Source organism: Coturnix japonica, chromosome 4 (genome assembly GCF_054131305.1).
Source record: "Coturnix japonica strain WE chromosome 4, WE-NBRP24, whole genome shotgun sequence".
Taxonomy (NCBI): domain Eukaryota; kingdom Metazoa; phylum Chordata; class Aves; order Galliformes; family Phasianidae; genus Coturnix; species Coturnix japonica.
This window is the reverse complement of record NC_140666.1, coordinates 48,871,690-48,887,304: the sequence shown is the minus strand read 5'-3', so window position 1 is coordinate 48,887,304 and position 15,615 is coordinate 48,871,690. Positions and strand designations below refer to the sequence as shown.

At 39.3% G+C, this 15,615-nt stretch overlaps 1 protein-coding gene across 1 annotated transcript in view; it reads left to right on the top strand.

Moving 5' to 3' along the window:
• Positions 1-15,615, top strand: part of ANTXR2 (ANTXR cell adhesion molecule 2) — a 96,549-nt gene that overhangs the window by 17,033 nt on the left and 63,901 nt on the right. The window contains exons 8-10 of the mRNA XM_015861775.3: positions 7,358-7,418; positions 8,458-8,553; positions 12,372-12,441. Coding sequence (XP_015717261.1) covers positions 7,358-7,418; positions 8,458-8,553; positions 12,372-12,441 — 227 coding nt within the window. The remainder of the gene's footprint in view (positions 1-7,357; positions 7,419-8,457; positions 8,554-12,371; positions 12,442-15,615) is intronic.

Sequence of the window (15,615 nt, the reverse complement as noted above, 5' to 3'; positions counted from 1 at the left end):
TGTCTCAGGGATTTTTTTTCCATTTCGATGGGGGACAGGATAGCAGCTCTCCTCCACCTCCTTTCCTGTTGCGCTTTGTCTAAGGCAGTGTCAGGAAGTAGGCTGAAATTGGCAGCCAGCTGTACTTAAGAGCACAGATGTTTGGCACCAGGCAGAAGTATATCCCCATTATGCACATAACTGCTTCGGTTGCTTTGCCATTGCTTTGTTGGATGGAAGCATCAAAATGGTGTTTCCTATGAAAGCATTTGTTTCAAGTTATCTCAAATAGATTGACTTCCATCTAGGGTGGGATGGTACTGGTGCCTGGTGGCTTTGTCAAAAGAAATCTGCACTGGGAGAGAAAGGAGGGAGGGAATATATAGCTTGATTCAGCACAGTACTGATAGGAGATGTGGCACAATCTTATAGATTTGGTATTGGAATTTCATTTTGCATATTGATCCTACAGGAGAAATTGTGGATGTCCCATCTCTGGAGATGTTCCAAGGGCTACGAGCAGCCTGATCTGGCAGAGCTACCCCTGCCTATGGAAAGGGGTTGGAACCAGATGAACTTTGAGGTCCCTTCCAACCCAGTTATTCCATGATTCTATGACCTTGGTTTAACTCTTAACTCTTCTTTTAAATTAAATTCAGTCTGTGAAGACATGGGGCCACTGAATACTATCTGAAACAGTTCCAGATTTAACATTGGAGACAGGCAGTGGACCTCAAGGAGTGCATGGAGAGTCTAGTCTGCCTAAGAGCAGGGAATGCATGAAACTTCAGGAGCATGCTTCTGACCCATAGATCTTGAACATGATTAAGGTTACTCATCTGGAATCAGTGCAGTCAAAGGATCTACATATATTCATTTGCTCTCATGATCTACTCCCGGCCTTTAGCTTTAAAGTCTAACCACATTGCAGTATAAAGGGGCAACGACTGTTACTCAGTTAAAAAGAGAAACAACTTGTAGATGAGAAGGAAATCTGTAACAACACCAGCAAACATACAGCCTGAGCTTTTACCGCCTTGATTCACTTCTGCATGCTGTAAGACTTAATTAGCATGGCATGACAATTACCGAGCTACCAACAGTCAGCATTTCAATCTTCAGAAGAAAAATAGCAAGTTAGTCCTCTGCTACACTTAAGCACCTTCTGCTTAACTTTCAATTCATTTTCACTGCCTCAGCAGTAGTGGAAAAATGTTTTAGAAACATGGGAGAGAAAAAAAGTTTCCAACGAGACACTTAAATGACTCATATAAAAATAAAAACACATGGAAACATGGGTTAGGCATAGTCTTAATACACCAATCAGAACAAATGAAACAAAGTTATTTTCAGAGCTGAACTAACCACTTCTGTGAACTCCATGCTAATTGGCTCCCCTAGACTCACTCTGGCCAGGCTTTAACCAGGCCTAGCTGGAAAATGACTAAACCAAACAATAGGACAACACTGTGTTACAAATTCACCTAAGGTTTTTCTTTTACAGCTCTAAACTGGGACGACACTCAAGAAGGTATTAACTTACCCAAGAAAGAGTAACTCAAGCACAGTGCTCTACAGTCCCAGGCAGTTCATGCAGCTGTAACCCAGCATTTCTAACCTTGTTTATGCACGCACTTACACCAAATGGTGCCTGCCTACTAACTACTTTTTTTCTTGCCTGCTGCTCTCCAAGCACCAGGTGTATGACATTCCCTAATTAACAGTTAATGGAAAACAAAAGGTACAGGCACTAATTGGCAAGCAACCATCTCAACCTGAGTGTTAAAGTTGATGACCAAAAACTTTGCCTGCCTGCCTAAATCCCACTGAGACTAGTAATGTTACAGTTAGTTTTCAATGCTATTTTGTTTTCATGGCTCCTCACAGATGCTGTTCGCAAGTTTTATTCTGCATTACCCCCCTTCCTCACCTGTCTCCCTTTTCTTCAGCATATTTTAAGTAATTCTCTTTATTCTACAGTAAAACAATGACAGGGTGGTGGGTGGTTGACTAGCACTGTGTATTTACCACTCTATCTTGAATGAGGGTGGAAGTGAGAGAGGCGCATCCTTTCCTGATGTAGGTGTCACAGTTAACCGCAAGATGTACTTGGTGAATTCTATGAAGAAAAGCACATCTGCTCTATGTCAAACTCTTGAGTGCAGCTTTCCTAGTTTTAATTCTGCTTGTAGTCTGCCATGGTCCTAGTGCTGCTTTTCTCCCTATTGGTTCTATTTTGTCCACTGTGCATTGTGTTTAGGGCACCCATAGGGAAAATGGTGTAAGAGAGAGTGGAAATTAGAGGGGTGATAACATCAAGAAAAGCTACTATTTTGAATATGCTGGTAAGCAGGCAGTCAGAGCTTTTGTAGTGCTCCTTTGTCATCTTTCTGTGCAGCATACATTTTGTAATGAGCCTGGCTGTCAGGATAGCAACAGGAAGTGCTCTAGGCTCCAAGCTTGAAGTGCAAAGAGCAGGAGCTAATATTGCAGTGAGTAGAGTTTTGCACACTGATTGTGGAAATGATTGTGTTGCACTGTCAGCATATATTTCACATGACTTGCCCTACATGAATTTAGCAAATGGGATTGCTTTTAAAAGGTGAATGTTTTCCCTCTTCAAAACTTAACTCTGGAAAAGAAAATTAGATGCATTCATTTTATTACAACACATGCAGTTCACAGAACTGCATTGCCTTCCCTGTAAGGAGTCAAGCCAAACTGATTTAGGGTTGGGATCCAGAGAGCAATGATGTAAACAAAGAGATGCATGTTTGACATGGAACTGTAGGCAGTGAAGGACACGGATGACTTTGGGAATCATTTGTTCAAGGTAATTAGTCTGCTGAGTGTGATCAAAATTGTCAAAAAGCTTCCTCCAACAGTTCATGGCCATACTGGTCTTCTAACCAGGTAGCTGTAACTTGTATGTCCATATACATGTATATACACTGTTATCTGGTTTCAGAACAGATAGACTTAAAAACAGTTGTGGTGGTTCAGTAAAACATCCAGCTGTGCTGTTGACCTGCCCCAGTCCCTAATCTCTGCTTTCAGTTCTGGGGAGGAACAGATGCCACAAGAGTTATGATTTATGGTGCTGTTCACTGCCAAAAACTTTTGAACTGCAGACCGGGGCTAAGGAAAATGGAATGATGCTGTGAAATGAATTGACACTTAGCATATTTTATTAATTGTCAACGTACAGTTGGGTTGCTCATGGCTTGTTACTAGTGCATTGTTTTCACAATTTCTTGGAACATGAAATTCATTAAAGTGCTGGAAGGGAAAGTTGTTGTAGCCTGCTTATAACACTGTGCCGCATGGTACAGCTCTGTTCTGCAGTATGTTCCCAGTACATGGTAGGCAAAATACTTACAGAGCTGCAGGAGCTGTACAGTTTAAATTCTCTGAACTTTCAGAGGCAGCAGTGAGGGTGAAAAGTGAGCAAAAGCAGAGCCCAGCACGTGACACGTTAAAGAGACCAAGGAAGGTGCAGAAGTCAGGCTTTGTATGGGAATAAATGTTGCATAAAGCAGAGGCAAGATCTACGGCAAAGCAAGAATTATAAACAGAGATGGAATCTGCAAAGCCTGTAAGCACTGGTGTGACTTATTCCATCTTGTTGCTTGGCTGGCTTTTATAATTTATTGTAGGGATGCATGCTTTTTCTATGCTAATGCAGTGATATGTGTAGATGTATTTTTTTGACAGCTTAAATAATTCTAACAAAACACAATTCTCTATTTTGATTGGACATGTACTGGTCAGAAACTGACAGCATTTCTGTTAAGCATCTCTAATTGAATCAAGTGCTAAACCACTTCTTTGTAAGGTGCAGTTGATGTGAGCCTTCAGGAACCTTCTAGTAGGGAATGCACAGGAACCAGGCACCCACACATATAGATACCATTTTTTAAGTACGGATTAACACTCAGATTGCTTGGTTGGCAATTTGTTAGGTGAAAAGTTGTCCCAGTCTGAGAAGTGGATAGAGGAGCTGGGCTTTTTAGGACTGTTCAAAGAAACATTCACATATATTTATATATATATATGAAAAAGGCTGAACTTTCCCTGAACACAAAGCTGTGGCATCTAAACCTCTGAAAGGTGAAGGTGGAGATAGGTGCTAGCTGGACCATGCAAGACTTCATATGAAAACTTGAATGCCAATTAGCCTGTTCAGAAGCTAAACAGTTCATTTGGATGTGCCCTTAGCTGCCATTAGTAAACAGGATGTGAGAGCAAAATTGTAGGATGAAGAGCTCTGACAACTGCATGCATGCAAATACTGAGGCACTAGTGTAGAAGGAAGATCATTATCTGCATGGGACATGAAAGCCTTTATTCAGCAAGTGACTTACTAAGCATTAGCATGATCTCATCCCCACTGCCTTCAGTTGAGCACTCATGCCTGAAGGTACAGGTGCAGTTAAAGAGCATAAGAGTTGGCTTGCAGGTGGAATTGAGCAGTCTTGCAAGTGATTTACAAATGACCCTTTCAAAAGAGGAAATGTATTTTCTTTTTGTTTGAAAAATTCTTATTTGAATTTACTGTATGTCAGCAGAGTGCTTAAGTATCCCATGCAAGAATAGCCTTATTTAGTCATGATTTCAGCTCTTCCTGTGGGTAATAAGTTTCTAATTAATGAATTTGCAGTGCCAAATCCTTCCCTTTGATTGTCATGATTCAGAGAAGAGGGAGCATTATAAAGATTTGTGAAGAGTTCTTTTCAGTCTTGCTAACTTTGCAGTCCAGGTTTCCACAGCAAGATAGGTTAAAGTTATTTTAGAATAGGAAAAAAAATCTGAAAACAAGCAAACACCAAACCCACAAAGTTCTCTAAATCCTGTTAGATGTGAGGAAGTGTTGATTACCACATTTGAGAACATTTTTATGTTCTCCATTGTAATAGCTGTGAGCAGAACGTTTCCAAACTAATTAGACTTGGTAAGATGCATAGGATTAGCATGAATTATGTTTTGGATTCACTTTATCCATCTTGTCCAAATTTTGCTTTGAGGGAGCACTTGGAAGAACCCAGGAAAGTCCAAGGAAAAGGCTATCTACATGCTTCTGAGTTGGCTACATCCAATTAACCTCTGCATTTCTTTCATTTTTGCTTCTTAAGGTTACTTAATACTGCTGCTGAAGGGAAGGTTTCCTGAGATAATGGGTCAGATTTTAATAGCAGCTTCCCTATTATGTATGGACCATAAAGATAAACCACACTTTAAGTAACTCAGAAAAAGAAAACTCAGTCTCCTCATGCAGTTGTCTTCCTTGTGTGAGCTTAGTTTGGAACACAAAAATGTTAGATTTTTAACCTTGCTAAGAGACTGAAGGTGTTTGAGCACAGCCTTCTCAAGACAAGTGAGGGCAATGAATGACAATTGCTTAAATGAGGAAAATTAATATCAAAGCAATTATGTATTTTTTAAGAAAAGCATTGAAAAACCTTTTTTTTTTTAAATTTTTCTTTGCTCTTACCACAAACATCACTTCTATATGTAACAACTGAAATTTCATGGTGCTATGGGGACATGTAGACATTCTGAATTATTCCCTTTTGCTTGTGAATGTCGTTTGTGAATTCTAAGCCGTATTTAATGTCAGATGCAGCTTTTATTTTTCACTGCTCATTCCTAAGTTCAGATGGAGCTGAGCTTGCCCAAATTGGTTGTTTGCCTGCTTGTGTCACATCTGGAAATAGTGCTGGAAAATCAATATAAATATGGTGGGGTTACAATAGCACTTCCCAAGGACAAACAGATGGAGTGTCATTGTTCCAGTCCCCTCCCCTCTGTAACACAGCCCTCACTCATCAGACACTGAGCAAATGGGGACAAGATCACTTGAAAAGTTTGTTCATGTGGTTCTAATGCTACTCTGAAGTGTGAAAAAAAATACTTTCTATGAGCCTTGGTATTGCTGATGTCTGAATCTTCATATTAAAGCAAATCCAAAGTGTCACTGATTTAAATGGGACTGCTCAGTCTTAAAAGAAATACCAGAACGTGTTTTTACAATGAAGGAATCAAGTGCTTTATTCCTTCTTTTATTTTGTTTTGTTCTGTACAATGGACTTTTTTTTTCCTTCTCTCTAGAGTAGGCCTGTTCTCTACCCTGAAATAACAGTCAAAAAGTGAAGTCCTTTTTTGGAAGCAAGAGTTGAGATCTTCAGCTAATATAAACTGCTGGAGTTGCACTGAACTAGGACAGTTAGATTTACTGACAGTCTGTGCCTAGTTCTGAGCCAGACTCTGAAAGCAAATGGAGGTAGAGAGGGGACAGGAACAGGATGTTATGCTACAAACTTGACCTTGAATTGATTCCATGTAGTATTATATTTTATATATGTATATATGAATGACTGCTAAAAATATCATATACTACAGGCCAAGCTATTTAAATACTACACAGAAGTTCTATTAAAGGAAATTAATAGCCTTTTAGAAAAATCACACATGATCATGCATAGGAAGAGGGCAGTAAAGATGCATATTGTTTTCACTTGTTTAACCCTACAATTTTCAAGTGATTTTTCTCATCTGCATTAGGGATAAATGCTGTTATGACTTTTACACATTATGACTTAGAATTAAGGACAGTGTCTAAGACCACCTTTTGAAGTACAAATCATTCCAATTTGTCCCTCTTCTTATAATGATAGACTCATTAAGATTGGAAAAGACTGCTAAGATCATCTAGTCCAACAGTCAACCCATCACCACCATGCCCACAAGTGCCTTGCATTTCATCCTCTGTATTTCTGCGTTATCTGTAGGAATATTTTTTGCTCCTGCCTGTTGGAGGACTACCTCCATAACTGGTTAGGCTGCCTGCTTTGCTTCTCTAACGCAGCAGTTAAAGAAAATCATTCCACAGAGCTCTGTTTAGTCAGGAAAATCATGCATTCCTGCTCTGCTCTACGTAGGGCAGGGTGCCAGCACTTGGAATAACGTGCACTTGGCCTGACCCACAGCTTGTTGGAAGACTCCTTTTGACTGGGCTGGATTCTGGATCAGGTTCCCTGTGACTAACTTTGGCATAATACTTAGGATTTGGTTCCATGGAAAATTAAGTTAGGAAACTGGACAGAAAATTTGAGGCCAAAAGTCAGACATTACTGTTGTTTTGAAGAGTATCCCAGGTTTAACAAACTGATCCAAGTCTTATGAACTCTTAGTAGATCTGACTGTGCAAACATGCAAAAGTTTTACGTGGTTCAAGGAAATGTCCTACAAAGTCAGGCATGTGCAAACCAAATCTGTAGCTGTGCACAAGCATCTTCTAGGTACAATCACTTGATTTAAAATAATATTCCTCACTGAAACAGCATTCTGAAATTTCTTACTATTTCCTCTTTTTCAACAGGTGTTGAAGCAATCATGTACTGAGATTTTATATTTGGAACCATCCAGTGTCTGTGTGGGAGGTAAGTTCTCCAAAATAAACAAACAAATAAATAAATATAGGACTGTTGTCCACATTTTACCCAAAGGGAAGTCACCCAGGTCATCTAGAAGAGGGACATCTCTCCTGAAATTCCTTGAGGCCTTTTTAAGACAAAAATCAGATCCTTTATTTGACTCTTTTTTTCTCAGGAGCTGTCTACTAAGGGCTGCTCCTATAACTTAAATCATACATAGGAACAGCTTTGAGACACCTATTTCCCGTTGTGTGATGTGTGCAATTAGTCATGCTTTGCAATTCTAATACTTAAAGCAGTGATACATTTGTGACACTCCAGTTCTTAACCTATGATCATCAAGTTAAACTCTGGAAATCCTGATAATGTAAGTCCATATAAATGCCTGAGAATATTTATAGTGCTCTGAATGCGTTAACGTGAGCAGTAAACCATTTGACTGTTCAGGTGCAGCAAGGTGGCATTTCTTATGTAGAAAAGCTACACAAAATTATAAGTGCTTTTCTTCTTCCTAGTTTCACAATTCAAACACTCTGAAACCAATCAAAATAAGGTAGTTGCAAAATCTGTCTATTTGGATGTATTTTAGAAACGTGGCTCATCTCAATGAAGTTAGCTGCTTTAGTAAACAAAGTTGTCCCTTCTCCTCTGCAAGATTATATGGTCACAAATAGCATGGCTCTTACGCAACTCCCAGAGAAGCATTTCTGAGTAGAAATGTTCTCTTCTGGAGCTTCAAACAAGCCCAGTCAAAATCTGGAGTTTCTTGCAAATAAATACCCAGCTTTCTTTCCTCACATGCAACTGAGATAGAGGGAATTCACTAACAGCTCCTGCTGCTAGTCAGAATCAACTGAGGGAACAATTGTTTATTTTTCCCTTAATGACTTAACTATGTAGTTAAGTATCAGGAATTAATTAGTAAGGTTTTGAACTTAAGATAACTTTTTATGCTGAGCTTAATTTATTGCTAACCGTATTTAAATTATCTTCTAAGTTGCTATGCACTGAATGGCTGTGTTTGTTGTTTTCTTTTCCCCTCCAGAGGAGTTCCAAGTTGTTCTTAGAGGAAGTGGCTTAACCCTTGGTGGGAGAACTGATGGTGTTACTTGTACTTATCAAGTGAATGGAACTACCATTCGTAAGTATTGGAGTTAGTGGGAAATATAAAGTTAGATCATTTCTAAGTGATTATTATTTTTTCCTTCTTTTTGCCTCATTTAAAGAAAATCTAAACAAAGGCATGGAAGGAAGGAAGGAAGAAAAATAGGAAAGCTCTGAGGACTGGTAAGAGGATGTGTGTTGTTTGCATCTTGTTCAGTGATTTGAATTTGCTACCAGTTACCATTAGCTGTGACTAGCAGTTGTATGGAATAATGTGGTGGTAATCATTTAGCTCCTAATGTACCTATGAAAAAACACAGCCACAAAGCATGCTGACCAAATGTCCCTTCCTGTAAGATGACTGTGGTCAAGAAAGGCCCTTGTGATGATTCCAGAAGTCAAGCTTATCCAAGGTACACCTAAATTGTCCTGAAGCATCTCCACCCACATCATCCAGTATACAAGAGGTATAGCTAATAGATTGTCACAGGAATTTGGCAGGGCATGGGTGCCACTTCATGACACAGAATGCTCTTCCTGGAACAACAACTATGATTGGTAGTGTTTTATCCCTGTACTGGGACATTTTCCATCTGCTTAGTGCCTTGAGCAATAGTAGTCTCCTCCAGGAGACCAAATCCAGATCCCCAGATGGATAGTAGTTTCCTAGAATGTGGAATGGAATTGAGTTTCAGACAAAGTGACCATGGCAACTTTTATAGGCACTATAAAAATGGAAATGATTTCTACTCAGTGTTTTTTCTGTTGTATTTACAATTGACCCTTGGTCAGATTTTGCAATCCTTAGCTCTTTCTCTGTTGAAATATTGTCAGTGGGGAAATTTGTTTTCTGAGTGTAGGGCTCCAAGAGCTCCTAAGAAAAGCAAAACAAACAAACAACAACAATAAAAAAAAAGACAGAATGCAAAGCATTTTCTTATCTGATTAAGAATATTTTTGGAGATCTCCTTTGTAGGCAAAATTTTTAGGCATTGGTCCTGTGTTTTTCAATGCATTAACTTCTGATGAGGCAGGGCAAAGGAAATGTTAGGCAGGAATCTGGATTAGTCCCATTCTGCTTCTCTCTGTTCCTTAAACTAGCAACAGGGAGATGGTGGTGAAAAAGCACCATTAACAGAAACCTTTACCATTTTTGATATCCAGAAACTAAAGTGGACAGCCAGTAGAATTACATTCAAGTTGTTGCTCTAAGCATTAAGCCTTAGAATCATGCCAGACTGGAAAAAAAAAAAAAAAGATTAAAAAAAAGCACCTGTAGAAAAAAAGTCACATTTTCTCCCTCTACCTGATGTCTGATTTTTATATTAGCTTGTCTTAAATTCTTGTCTTATTCAGCATGTGTTTCCAGTACATTTTCTTCCAATCTCTCCTGCCTGTTAAAGACATTCTATTAGAATAAGAAAATAGCACAGTTCTGGATAAAGGCAATCTGTGTAAATCAATCCTGCTTTTATAAGCTTCTCCTCAGTTTCAATTAAAACTGTCACCTTTGTTCCATGTATTAAACTAAGGCTTGCTTATTGATATTTTCATATTAGCTTTATAGAACTGTAATTTGAAATGTGAAAAAATTAGTTTAGTTGTATATTTGTTATCCTAGTGTACCTTTCTTCCTTGGAGAAGTAGAAAAACAGATTTACTTCTAGGTGGAAAAAATTAATTTCACGCTATTTAGAATCAGCAGGTGAGACACCAGTAACATGACCTTAAGATAATTACAGCTTACACTCAGTTTAGGTGGCTGGTTTGCAAGTCTTCAGGGCTCCCCCAGTTCTATTTCTGGCTTCCTTCTGACTTGTATTTAGTCACAAGCAGTTCACTTTTCTACAGCTCCAGTCTGTCCAAAATTATTATCCAAATCACGTTATTTTTGTAGTAATAGATATTATGGTGGGCTCTCCAAATCCCCTGAGAAGAGAACAAGAGGCATCAGGCTTAAAACTTGCACATGATCTAGTGTAGATGTTATTAGGTCAGTGAGAAACGTTTATAGTGAGAGTCAGTTTCTGGAATAGGTTACCTTTTTAACAGCTTAGATGAATGTTACTGACATATATTGTTCACATTGCCTTCTTTAAATGACCTTTCCAAGTTGTTTCCTGACTTTAATTTCTCTGATTATCTGATCATGTAGTCATTTATAGCTGTTCAACACGTGCATGTCTGCTTTGCCATAGTAGGAATAGCTATGCTTGGACAGGATGAAGCCCTCAAATATTTGCTAGCATTTGGTGGGATGAGTTCCAATTAGATCTTCAAGCTGCTTTTTCTTTTCTTGGCTTCAGGAAAGGGTGTGCTGACACCCATGAAAGGAGGAGAATAGGCATAGTGATGTATTATTACATGTTGCAGCATAAAACAACTTGCAATATGGGGTATTGCCAAAGGCCTGCCATAACATACCCAGCTTCTTGTCTTGTCTTCAGCAATGGACAACAGCAAATGTTTACAGAACAGTATAGGAAGGAAATAAGGAAGGCTGATGTGCTTCTTTGCCTTTGATACACAAGCTCTCTCAACAGGGTTCCAAGATTTTTTGTCTCTGTAGAGACTGAAGGAGACAAATGGTAGGAGGGGCTCTGAGCACTACTAGGAAGTAGTCCCAAGAAAAGGGATGTGGAAAAACACATGTGCTCTCAGTGGAGTTCTCACCATTTGAGGTCATAATAGAGGACATGCTTGCAAGTTTCCCTTACTGGTAGCCTAGGCTCTACTTTGAGACCAGAGCAAACCCCTATTTTGTCAGTTCCTCATGTTTTAAAAGATACATTTGGCATGGTTCTCTTTCTGCATTTATAAAGAACTGTTACCAAATGCTGGAAAGGAAACCTGCCAAATGTAGCTGTGGGATAGAAAAATAATCTATGAAACATACCATTAAGACAAAAACATATGGCAATGTGCTAATCCCTCTTCCCCACCTCACAACTAGCCCCAGATCTAGGCCAAGCAGTCAGTGCAGATTATGGTACACGAGAAAAGCTCATTTATGCTACCAGCTCCTCCTTTAGCTGCCCCCGAACTGCTTGCATGTCTGCCTTCTCCTTACATGCAGGACAGAGTCATCTCCACATTTATCTCACAGATCATTCATCTCCCCTCTTCCCCTAGGACAGGAAATAGCCCATGCTTACATGTACAGTTCTAATACAGAAATTAATAGTTCTACCATAGGAAGTTGAGAGGATGATTCTTTGGGCAGGGATGGACTTTTTCCACAGTTTACCAAATACTGGAAGTATGGGAGCTCCCTTCAGCAAATACCATATGCACTGCTGGCAGTTTTTTTCCCTCTTTGACTCCTTTTCATCTTTTGGAGCACTCTACGTATGAAGGACACCCTGAATGCTCACTGCTGTCTTCTGCCACCCAACTGTAGGGATGGGGGTTCTTTTTCTCCTCTCCTTTTCATGGTTGCAGAAAGAGAATGCAATATTGGACACACAGTTTTATGAGTAGATGCTTTGTAAGCATAATGACATTTGCAAATGCTGACACTTCCCAAAAACATGAGAAGCACTGGAGAAAAGGACTACAGCCACAGCTGATGGAACAATCATTGACTGCCACGCACAGGATTTATGTTAATTGGAAGCAAACATTCATTTCTCATATATTGGGAAATCCTAAATTATGTTCTTATTCTTATTAAATTTAAAAGAGGCCTTGAAAATAGAAAAACATCTTTAAAAGAGCGTGAGCTGACATACATCAGGCAACCAGTGTAATATGGGCACACAAGCTGGGCACTGGTTTGGACTTCATAGCACATGTAGGCATCACTGTCTCATTTTAACAGTGAAGTAAATTAACCTCATGTGATTTGTTATGCAGATGAAAAGCCAAAAAAGGTGGAATCGGAGTTTCTTCTTTGCCCGGCACCAATCCTGTATAGAAGTGGCCAGTGAGTACATGAAACAAATGTCATCCTGTTTCACTAGAATTAGACCCATTATTGCTGATGTTAATCATGTGGGCATTTAGCTAGAGGCGGTCTTTTGTTGTTTTTATGGGGGATGGTTTGTTGTCGTGTAGGTTTTTTTGTGTTCTCGTCTTATTTCCCTGGTGTATTTGGCAGCTTTGGAATGGGCTTTAAATAGTCATCTGTGACCAAACCAATTTGGACAGTGCCTTAAAAATGAATATTCAGCCAGTTTATTAAACACTGAAAAGGTCCGGCTTGTCACAAGTTTTATGCAGATTAGCTGTTTTAACAGGGCATAATATGCTCTCTTCTGGATAATCTTTAGGCTCATTGTTAAACAGATTACATTATCACTGACACTTACAAGCTATTATTAAAATTATGTGTCAAGATCTGTATCACTGCTCAACATGTAATGATAAAGCGAGGCACTAATTTAACAACGGAGGCAATCTCATAACGGCACTGTGGCTAAACTGCAGCTCCAGCCTTATTCTAAGTGTCACTGGCCATGGCTCCTGATTACTTCTGGCCCTTTGAGAACTAATTCTCCCCTCCTCCTCTCAAATTCAGATGTGCCTAAGGCTTTTAGAACCGCTTCAACTTCATTGCTCAGATTTATGAGATAGCAGCACGAAATAAAGATTCTTTAAGCTCTTTGTAAGTCACCAAACGATGTGTCAGATCTTAGCCCCATAGGAGGGAAAAGGCCATTTGCTTTCACAGGTAGGTCCTAGGTACCTGCTTTTGCAGGTAGGTCCTCTCAATTGTTTGCAGTGAGGTTTTAATTTTTTCTGTGCTGCAGCTCTGCATTGCCATTTTTTTTGGTGATGATTATTAACAGTATAAGAACTAGCATATTGCACAGATTGTGTAATTAGTTTTCTGAGCTAAATAGTAATCAACAAGTTCAGTTGTAAGACTATATAACAAAACCCTAAATACACATCTGTTTTGTGCATCAAACGGCAATTGGGAGGAGAGAAGCTGGAAAACACTAGAAGACCTCAGTGGAAGAGAGAAGGGTGAATCACTGTAAAGAGCTGCATCGCAGCCTCTGCAGCAGCCAAAGTTCATCTCTGGGGAGCAAACACTGTTCTGTAGTGATGCAGGAAATAAGCAGGGAGGAGAGCTATATTGGAGAACAGAAAAAGAGGATGAGTTTTTCATTCTGTATGCCTTCTTATTGTTAAGGTTGCCTCTCACATAGCTAGGACAAGATCAACATTTTGCATTTATTTAGCAGGAGTTTTAGTGCTGTTTACTCTTCCATTACACTGTGCAGTTGTGCTGTGTTTGACTGAGCTGGGCTGCATGCGGTTGCATACCAGCTGTCCAACAGAACAGCTGTAGCAAACCACTCTGCTAGCTAAAACAAACCAGCACCATGTGCAGCTGTGAGACCCAGTTTCATCATGAGGAAGATACAACACAGTTATGTTAGGAATGCTTCCTTTAAATATCAGGTGTCTCAGTGGAGCTGCATGGCCTTACAACTTTGTTAGACCCGATTTCTTAAACACCCTAAAGCCTGAAGATTCCAATGCTTTTCCACATGCAGTGACAAAAAGTGCATAAGCACACATGGTGTATAAATAGCTAAACAAATGTAAAAAAAAAAAAAAAAACAAACACAACACAAAACAACAAAACACATGGGAAGTCTATAGAAATTAAAACACTGTAGAAGTTACTTGGAAATGCTGCATTTTCTTACTCCGTGAAGCATTACTAAATAGACAACCCACCATAATGCATCTGCACTCAAGAGGAAGCACCTAATTATGGCATACTTCTTCTCAGTAGTATTTTAAGAAAGAATGCCTGAACACCACACACGGCCTTGTACAGGTTCAGAGCAAGCCATTTCTCAGCATTTACTATGTAAAACACAGTTCAACCATCCTTTCTTGAAGTAGTTACAGCTTTGGCCCAGAGATAAACAATTTACTCTGAAGAAGAGTGACAGCTATGAAAGATCTGTACATACTTGAACTCCTGACTTTCCATTGGCACAGCTCAAACTATTGCTGGATAACTCCCAGTAATTCCTCATGCAGCAGAGCTAATATTAGTTGCTAGTGTAGCAACAACCCGTCTGCTCTTTTTCTAGTGCTCTTTTTGGTGGAATTAAGTACAACACAAACAAAGTTAGCTTTGCAATTTTTAAACCTGTAGCTCAACTTCTTTGTAGCCTGGAGAGGCTCATATAAAATATTTGAGTGTATTTTTGCAATTTGAAGCACTCAGTGATGAACGAGCAGTTTTCAAACACAGAACAATCAAGTCTATAGAGAATAGATAAGGTCTTCAGGCTGCTGCCATTGAGAGTTTCTATTTTGTTTCCAGCTGCTGGATGCAGTTAGTTGGGAGCCTCCAAGATACTAGTTGTAGAACAGAATGCTCAACTCTAAATCTGTTTTCAGAGGACCATGTAGGAGGCTGCTGTGGTATTACTGCATTATGCGACAAGATGACTGTGGTGCTTGTGCTACTTAAAATACTTTCTTGACATGCCACTTCCAAGACATAGAATTGCATAGCTCACTTATAAGATCAGCTTTCTTAAAAGATCAGCGATTAGCTAACAGACAATAACAACATGGATTTCTTCTACATGAGCAAGCCATTCATTATAAAAATAACTAAAGTATTAAATACTCCAAAATAGAAGAGATCCTTTGATACCACAGAAAGAAGATAGGATGAGCCCAAGAAAATGTTATTTCTTTGTTTCATGTACTTTGAGAAATCTCATATGTTGTTAGGGCAGCTGTGTTACTAGAACCAAAAGAGCATGCAGGAACAACTCATTCTCCACTAGCAACCACTGAAGACTTAGAAAACTTGAGAAAAATCAATTGGTTCCCTTTTATAGCTTGACTTACCTGTCAAGCCATGGCTTCAGAGGAATCAGGTTGTTGTTTTGTTTTTTCCCCCTAGCTCAATTACTTCAGAGGTTCCTGTATTCACTATACTTCAGGGAGGAACGCTCATCTCTTTGCAGTATTAGTACACAAAGAGCTTACACTGCTATTCCTTTCATTCTATGGCTTTTGCTTTGAGTTTTTTGAGTTTGTGCTCTGAAAATGTATCTATAGACTTTGCTTTGCTAATAGGCTGCTTCTGTTCCTGCAAGCCAGTGGTAAAATC